This window comes from Acomys minous (assembly GCF_964271855.1).
Source record: "Acomys minous genome assembly, chromosome: 8".
In the NCBI taxonomy this organism is placed as follows: Eukaryota; Metazoa; Chordata; class Mammalia; order Rodentia; family Muridae; genus Acomys; species Acomys minous.
The window spans coordinates 8,314,946-8,323,864 of record NC_140489.1 but is presented as its reverse complement, the minus strand read 5'-3'; the positions used below and the strand labels follow the sequence as shown (position 1 = coordinate 8,323,864).

Sequence of the window (8,919 nt, the reverse complement as noted above, 5' to 3'; positions counted from 1 at the left end):
GATGGGACTGCCAGCCCTAGGGGCCATCTGTCCCCATATGTGCATATCTGAGGGTCTTAAGTACATAGGGCATTCTGCATCCCACCAGAGCTCCTGCCAAGGGACACCAGAACCCTAAGGGATAGCAGAGAGGAGGTCATTTGCACCCTGGAAATTCTCTGAAGCAACATGAGGGGTTAATCAAACGTCTTCTCTGCCTAGTTACTCAGCAAGTGTTTTCTGAGTGCCAGCCACGTGCCAAGACGCTATTCTTCAGAACAGCTCATCCCCACAGGCATGCACGTGCCTGCTCCTACCAGGCCCTGGGGGCTACATGGTACAGAGGCAGCCTGGCCAGGGACAAGCCAGCCAGCACCAGGATGGTGAAAGCAGACACCTCCAGACCTGGAGATGAGTGGAGCAAAGCAGCACCAGGCTGGCTGTCCGTGGCTCTCCCCTCTGCTCACTCAGGACCCCCCAGCTCCATGACTCAGGACCTCATAGGACTGCACTGAGACATACGCTTAGTGTGAGCTGGGGGACAGCCAGCGGGAAATGGCCTAAGTATTCAAAGGCTTTGGGATCACACTGAAAGGAGCAAAGAGGACACTGAGGGTCAGCCTGAGGCCCTGCCACTCTGCATCCTAAGTAGACATGGACTTCACATTGGCGTAATTCCTGCAGGTGTGATTCCCAGCTGGAGACACTAGGCAGGAGGAGATCCACAGCATTCTTCTCTCTGAAAGGGACTCACGTTGCTGATGTTGACTTGATAGCTTGGAGCAATGTGACACCACAGCCAAGTGTTCCAGGCATGAATCATCTGGCCCCTCACCCACTGGCGTGACACCTACTCAGCCTCCAGAAGCCAGGTTTAAGGGGCTAACCAGTAGCTCTGGCTTTGGCTGAGGCAGAACTGTGAACCCTAGTTTACTAGAGGGCTGTTCGTCTAACCCCCAACCACCTTGCCCGCGTACTCAGTGGGAGTGTCCCCAGCACTAGGTCCATACTAGGTCCCCAAGCTGGTGCGATCACCCTCTCTTGGAGACCACACACCAGCCACTGCTTTCCAGGTCTGCACTTCACTGTCCTGCTGAGAACTTGGAATGTGACACACTCATGGGCTTGGCCCATGGGGAGGTAAAGGTAGTCTAACAAGTAAAGGATCTAATTATAGCAGGGAAAGCGGAGGGCTTCAAACACGTCCCAACCAGGAAGGGCGGAACCCAGTCCTGCTGCCAGGGCTGGACCGAGGCCATGCACAAGCTCACTTGGGTGTTGCCCTGTTCCCTGCTCCCTCCACGCTCAGCTGTCCTGTGGGGTTGCTGGGCAGCTACTTGACCTGCAGCTCCCAGGATGGCTGAGTCTGTACCCTTTGTCTTCTAGGAGGTCAGATTTAATCTTAGCAAAGCTGAGTCCACTTATTGTGTGTCAGACTTCTGATAGATGCCAGAGTGCCCCCCTTCCCTGCTGTGTGTGAGGTGGGGCACAGACAGGCTTCTCAGTAGCAGTGTAACTGAGCTTTCTCAAGGATGAGCTACCTCAGGAAGATGATCTTTCTAGAACAGATCCTGCATTTCTACAAGATTGCGCCGCATTTCTATAAGGTCAAAGGGAGCAGTGTGCCAGGCCATCAGAAGCAGCACTTGGGGTCTAGGGCCCTAGTGAACGCCGTGACTTCCATACGGTGCTACAGTCAGCTCTATGCCCACCAAGCATAAAGGGTACCTCTTAATGTCAGAAAGAACGTGAGGGACAAGGTAGGAAATAGGCAGAGGTCAGCAGAGAACTCCACACACACTTTGGGCTCATATCCTTTTTCCACACCCACCTAAGAGCTTTGTTCTATTTCAGAAATAGTTACGAGGTATGTTAATGTGAATACCACCTTGTTTTTAGACCAAAATAGTCACATGGTTACTAGCGAGGAGATGGGAACACGCACACCGGAAACACTTCTGGATTACACATCAAAGTCAGGGGCAAATGTTTTTTTGCCTTTTTTTTTTTTTTTTTTTTTTGAGACAGGGTTTCTCTGTGTGTAATCCTGGACTCATTCTGTAGGCCAGGCTGGCCTCGCATTCACATCGATCTGCCTGCCTCTCTCTGCCTCCCGAGTGCTGGGATTGAAGGTGTGCGCCACCATGCCCAGCTGTTCCTGCCATTAAGGGAAAATATCCAACAGGTTAAAAATGACAAGACCTGACCGGGTGGTGGTAGTGGTGCACGCCTTTAATCCCAGCACTCGGGAGGAAGAGGCAGGTGGACTGCTCTGAGTTGGAGGCCAGCCTGATCTACAATGTGAGTCCAGGACAGCCAAGGCTACACAGAAAAACCCTGTCTTGAAAAACCAAAAATAAAAAAAGAAAGAAAGAAAAAGAAAAGACAAAGAAAAAAAGACAAAGCCTTCGTGGTCAGCCAGCCCTCATGGCATACATTGGTAATCTTAGTATTCTCAAGGCAGAAGGATCATTCCAAGTATAAAGCCAGCCAGGGCTACATACCAGCCTCAAATATTAGCAGAATAAAGCATTAAACTGACCTGAATGCACATCCCTTCCACTTAACAGTGGAGTTGTCGCCAAAGGCAAAGTGATCCCAATTTTAGGGAGGACAGCAAAGATTCCCAGCTATTTTCCTTTTTCTGAGAAACAGGAATGACCTGGTTTAATGCTGACAAAGCCACGCTCCTCTGAGGAGGTTTTACTTCTAACAGTTCCTTCACGTCATGAAATGACTACAGTGCTGAGCTGGAGTTTGAAGTCCACTAAGCAGCCCCCAGCAGCGCACATGGCTCCCCGGGGCCAGAAAGCAGTCTGAACCGTGTTAGTGATCTTTGTGTGAGACAACTGGGTCCGAAGAACTGTAACAGGACACAAAGCCTGCACCAACAGCCACACGAGGTCATGTGACCACCTTGGGGACCCAGAAGATCCACGTGGAAACCCCACTGGCCTAGAGTGCTTACCGTGCTTAGCAAAGGCTCCAAGCTCAGCAGTGTGGGGTGCCTTGGAGGTTACAGCAAACCACTTTACAGAGACTAAAATCTGCTTCAACAGGACGACAAGGGACATTTTGAGAGTAAGGGCCGACATGCAACTTTCAGAAACGAAGCTAAATGATTAATTAACCTAAAGTGACGTTCACGTCCTGCCTCCCCGAGTTCAGCTTAAAAGCCTTCGGTCAGACTTGAGCATTCTGAGGCCATGCTGCAGCACAGCAGCTATCAGGGGGCGGGGCGGGGCGGGGCGGGGCACAAGCTTAGGGCTATGTACTGACCAGTACATATCACTAATTCATTCATCTGTCATGCCTTTAGCTGTTTAAAGAGAACTTCCTTTTTAAAAAGTTTCCAGCCAGGTGCGGTGGCGCATCCCTTTAATTCCAGCACTTGGGAGGCAGAGGCAGGTGGACCATTGTGAGTTCAGGGCAGCCAAGAAAACATAGAGAAACCCTGTCTTGAAAAACCAAAAGGTTTCCAAAATAATATTGTGTGTGGGGGGGGAACCCCAAACCCACAGCTCATCAAAGTTGAAAAGGTCAGGTCTCAGGGCTGTAGGGAGATGGTTTAGACAAGTTAAGAGCTGACTGCAGGCTGGAGAGATGGCTTCGAGGTTAAGAGTGCTGGCTGCTCTTCCAGAGGTCCTGAGTTCAAGTCCCAGCAACCACATGGTGGCTCACAACCATCTATAATGGGATCTGGTGCTTTTTTCTGGTATAGGCAAAACACTGTATATATAAATCGTTTAAAAAAAAAAAAAGAATGCTGACTGTTCTTCCAAAGGACCAGGGTTCAATTCTCAGCACCCACATGGCAGCTCATGACTGTAACTCCAGGATCGGATGCCCTCACACATACATGCAGGCAAAACACCAATGCACATAAATAAAAATAAATTATTATTAAAAAAAGAGGTCAGGGCTCACAGGATCACGCAATGGAATGGAAACAGGGAATAGGGTCCGTTAGCTACACTGCTGGGGCCCACACTATCAAGGTACTGCAGAATTTTGGGGAATTCCTGTTTGCATCAATAGACAACCATCATGTTGGATACTTAGAAAATATTCACAGAAGCACACAAGCCTTTTAACAAAAGGATAAAACAAATAATAAAAGCCTCTGGATAGCTGACAGCTTCTAATACATTTTCAGGCTGGAGTCCTGTGTCAGCACGAGCTGCAACATCATCAGGTACTCCACAGCCTCACCCCAGGTAGTACAAGTGATATTTAGGGTGCCAGCAGCAGGAACCAGTCCCTCCGGCTTTCCAACAGTCTCTGGGATCATGGTATAAACAAGCTTGTCTACTTCACAGCTTTGACTGATGGAGGGATCATCTCATTTATGCCACAGGTGTGTGCCCCCATCAGCTCTGGAGTGACCTGACACGGGGCACTGCTGCAGTCAGCTCTGGAGTGACCTGACAGCAGGCCCTACAGGTAGGCTTTTTCTCTAAAGGTCCACTGGCTTCACTGAAACATTCTCTCTCCTTAGTAACTGATGAGGAAAAAACTTAAATTTATTTATTTTTTGGCTTTTCGAGACAGGGTTTCTCTGTGTAGCCTTGGCTGTCCTGGACTTGCTTTGTAGACCAGGCTAGCCTCAAACTCACAGCAGTCCACCTGCCTCTGTCTCCCAAGTGCTGGGATTAAAGGTGCGCACCACCAAGCCTGGCTAAATTTATTTTCTTTCAACCTTCATGTGCATTGGTGTTTTGCCTGCAAGTACGTCTGTGTGCGGGCATCAGATCTTGGAGTTAAAGAGACAGTTGTGAGCTGTCCAGTGGATGCTGGGAATTGAACCCAGGTCCTCTGGAAGAGCAGGCAATGCCCTTAACCGGTGAGCCATCTCTCCAGCCCCTAATAAGAAGTTTAAGTTGAGATCTCACAAGCAAAAGCAGCTTGAAGGAATCCATTAGCTGAGGTTTTATCCTCGCAGCAGTTTCGGATTTTTGGTTGTTAGGCTTCATTAATTCCGTGTGTGTTGTACACAAGATTACCCCCTCTAAAATGAAAAGCACAGGGGAACAGTTTTTTCCAAGCAAAAATGTTTATGAAAAAACAGACCATCGAAACAAAAACCCCACCCATAAAATCAGGCAGGACCCACAGGCCTGGCAACTTAACAAGGCCCAGCTCTGTCTAGCGTAATGAACCATCTCTGTACTGCTCTTGTGCTCGGACTTTATTCAGCCCTGCAATCTCCTCCTCCTCCTAACTTAGCTACAGTTAGAGAAGTTTGATCTGATTCTAGACTCTGCAATTCTGCACTTAATGCCTGCACAGCCAATCTAAAAGTTAGGAATGCTGCCCTTTTCATGTTCCCATTAAAAACACACAAAATATGCACAAACCACACACTGTAAGGATAATGAGCCACATGGAAAAGTTAATGTGCTATAATGACACTCGCTTTGCAACATCAAAAGCAGCAGAAATACTGAATATAATTTGATTAAATCATAAATACTGAGATTGAATATGCACATAGAAATTACATTTAGGCTCCACGAAATGAAAGCTCTCTAAAAGCAGATAAAGTGCGAACCAGCACGGTCGGCCCGTGGCCATCAGTACTCCCACTCGTCAGACTTCAGGTCCAGGTAGCTGAGGATGTTCTGGGCCAGCTTCACAGCCTGCTTCCTGGCAGCCTTACACTTCTCTTCTCCCTGGGGGTCAACAGCGTCCAGAGCCAGCAGCTGTTTGGTCAGCAGCTCTTCCAGACGGATGTAGTTCTTATCAGTCCGATTTCCACCAAATGAGAGGACTTCGCCCTGGATCTCGGACAGGTTTCCAAGAACATCCCACACAGCCTTATGTGGGGGGTTCTCCTCACAAGGGAACAGCTTCCTCTTCTCAAGGGCTTCCTTCAGGTCCAGGTATGTGATCAGGGTCTGCACCTCAATCACTGCTCTCCTCCTGGCTTCCCGGATGCAGGGGTTTTTCTCAAGACTCACTTCATCCAGCTGTCCGATCAAGCCCTGCAGTTCTGTCTTGGAGCTCCGGTACAGTTCGGGAGGGCTCTGCGCCTGGAGAAGCTCGTTCTTTATTTCTCTCATCCTCTTGAGGACCTTCTCTATTTTTATAATGGAATGGTTCTGCCTCAGGTCAAATGCACGCGTACTGTCAGCCTCCTCTTCTAAATCTAGGTACTTCAGTAACTTGTTGATGTCTTCCACCACCTCCCTCCGGTAGTTCCTGATCTCCGTCCGCCCACACACATCTAGGGCGTCTAGATCAGCAATCAGCCCTGACAGCACGCATGACAAGTGCCTGCAAGTCTCAGTGCTGTCCACGCCCATCAAGAGCGCGATCAGAGTGCCTCTGGCCTTGTTCACCTCACACATCACAGAATTGATCTTGGAGACAGAAGGATGCACATCCTCAGAGAGCGGCAGGGAAGGCTGTTTCTTCATGCAGTCCTCAATAATCTCTTGCACTGCGCAGATCTTGGTCAGCGTGTGGTACCTGGCTTTCCGCAAGGAGATCTTCCCTCCAGTCTTCACGTGCGTCAGCCTCAGGATGATGTCCTGGATGCCTTCCTCAAACTCGTCAGTCACAGAGTTGCCCCCACTGTAAAAGGGCACGATCTTTTCTCTCACAAGGGCCTGTGCTTCCTTAAAGATGTTCTGGATTTCAAGGCGGTGTGGGTGGTTTGCATTCTGTTCGAGCTCTTTGAGAAGGCGTTCTGTCTCCTGTGCTGCCCTCTTCCTAGCTTGCTGAATGTCTCCTTTTCCTTCTGTATCTACAGAGTCTATTTCAAAAAGTTGTTTTGTCAGAATCCTCTCCAGTTTCTTGTAATTCTTGTCATCCGACAGGCCACTGAAGCCAACCACTTGTGGCTCTACACTCTTTACTTCCCGCTGGATCTCCTGAAGCCTACTAATAGAAGGGTGTTGGTTTCCCATATCCATGCTTCTGTGGTCAGTTTCACAAGCACTGAAAGACGGCAAGAATGACAACGTATTACAGTCTCTGCAGGGCAAGCACAGCAGCCCATTCCAAACTGCCTTGTAAAAGGCATATATATATATATATATATATTTTAGTATTTTATTTAATTTATGTGTGCTGGTGTCAGATCTTGGGAGTTACAGACAGTTGTGAGCTGCCATGTGGGTGCTGAGAATTGAACCTGGGTCCTCTGGAAGAGCAGGTGGTGCTCTTAACCACTGAGCCATCTCTCCAGCCCCAAGGCACACTGTTTAAAGGGCTGATTGAGGCTGGAGACAAGGCTCAGTGTAACAGCATTGAATGCTCTTTTGAGGACCTGGGTTCGATTCCCAACACCCACATGGCAGCTCAAGACCACGCCAGTTGCAGAGGAAATGATTGGTTTTCTGACCTTTATGGGCACCAGGCACATGAGGCACACAAAAAACATCCAGAGGCAAAACACCAATGCACATAAAATAAAATGTAAAGGCCAGGCAAGATGGTGCTCAGTGCCACAACCAGTGCCAGGAAGACAGATGCATCTCTGTGGGTCCTGGCCAGCTAGCCTAGCTTAACTGGGGGGTGGGGAGGCTCAACTCTGGCACCTGGGCATGCCCCAAAACACACAGAAAAAAAGGTTTTGTCCGGGGCTCAGGGGTTAAGAACACTGCCTGTTCTTCCAGAGGTCCTGAGTTCAATTCCCAGCAACCGTATGGTGGTTCGCAACCATCTGTAATGAGATCTGGTGCACATGCAGGCACTGTATACTTAATAAATAATTCTTTAAAAAAAAAGTTTTGTCAAAGATCTGAAAGACATACTTGAGGAAAAGGAAGATGTGCTATGTCAACTGCCTCTCCTGAAAACGGGAACAAACCAAACCAAACCAAGCTGGGCGTGCTGGTGTATGCCGCCAAGCCCAGCACTAGAGAGGCAGAGGGAAGAAAATTATGAGTTCAAGATCAGCAGGGGCTACTTAGTGATACAATGAATCAAAAGCAAAACTAAAATAGAACATGGCAGGGACTGTAAGAACAGATGGCAGTTGCTCAGGGTCCAGACTGGCCTGGATGTCTGGGCCTGTGAATTCTGTCTTCAACCATCAAAGTGAGCTGCCTGTAACTTCACACTAAGCCAAACCATCTGGTTAGCAGCATCACACTTTCCCTGAGATTTCATCGTCTTTTAAACTAGTTTTTGGAACTAGCAGGGTACCCCTGTGGAAGTTAACAGCAGCTCCAACAAACGCACAGGACCGCCATTCTGCCAGACTGCTAACTTCCTACTTCTCGGGAAGAGGAGCTAAGAGACTCCCAAGCCCCTGCCTTCGAATTTCAAGTAACCCGTGCAAAACCGTGACGCCTGCGATTAGCTCGGTCACTCGCCTCCCGGTCTGCGTGCTTAGAGCATTTCCCACGCTCTCAGGTTTCTGTCCCAGCACCTCACTTCCGGCGGGCAGGCGACAGAGCTCAGTCCCCGGGGAGGGGGGTCCAAGCCCGGCCAGCTTCGCCCCGGGGAGGTGTGGGTGGCGGCGGTCTTGGCTGCCGCGGCGGGCGGCGAGGGGGACAGATCGGCCCGTCACGGGGAGCGGCACCGCAGCGGGGCCCCCAGCGGCATCCCCCTCGCCCTTCCCGGCGGCCGGAGAAGGGGCCGGCGGCGGCTACTGGCCGCGGCGGCCGCTCCCGGGTGGCTCGGCCCGGCCCGACGCGCCCCCGCCTGACCTCACAATGGGTGCGGGGCTGCGCAGCGAGGGCGGCGGGGCGCCGGAGTCGGGGAGAACGAGGCTCGCGCCCCCGCGCCGCGCTCACCTGTGCCGCACGCGCCATCGCGCTCCGCCGCGTCCGCTTCCGCAGCGCCGCGGTCGCCGTCGCCGAGCGGGTCACACAGCTCAGAGCCCGGGGAAAACTTCTCCCGGTCCCGGCCCGTGCGGGCCCCGCCACGCGTCGTCTCTCCCAGGGAACGTTCACGGTCGGCCTCGCCGGGCGGCGCCTCGGACTTTAC

At 50.8% G+C, this 8,919-nt stretch overlaps 1 protein-coding gene across 2 annotated transcripts; it reads right to left on the bottom strand.

Moving 5' to 3' along the window:
• Positions 1-5,365: 5,365 nt before the first annotated feature.
• On the bottom strand, positions 5,366-8,867 carry BAG5 (BAG cochaperone 5). Of its 2 annotated transcripts, none has more exons than XM_084791986.1 (2): positions 8,727-8,867; positions 5,366-6,921 (listed from the first exon to the last, which is right to left on the bottom strand). In XM_084791986.1, the coding sequence occupies exon 2, from the start codon at positions 6,894-6,896 to the stop codon at positions 5,553-5,555; it is 1,344 nt and encodes a 447-aa protein (XP_084648112.1). In that variant the 5' UTR covers positions 6,897-6,921; positions 8,727-8,867; the 3' UTR covers positions 5,366-5,552. The 2 variants fall into 2 exon arrangements, with proteins under 2 accessions (XP_084648112.1, XP_084648113.1); XM_084791987.1 differs by lacking the exon at positions 8,727-8,867 and adding an exon at positions 8,304-8,574.
• Between the last annotated feature and the right edge of the window lie 52 nt (positions 8,868-8,919).

Coding starts and splice junctions, on each gene's coding strand:
- BAG5 (XM_084791986.1), bottom strand. CDS start 6,896: ATGGATATGGGAAACCAACACCCTTCTATTAGTAGGCTTCAGGAGATC.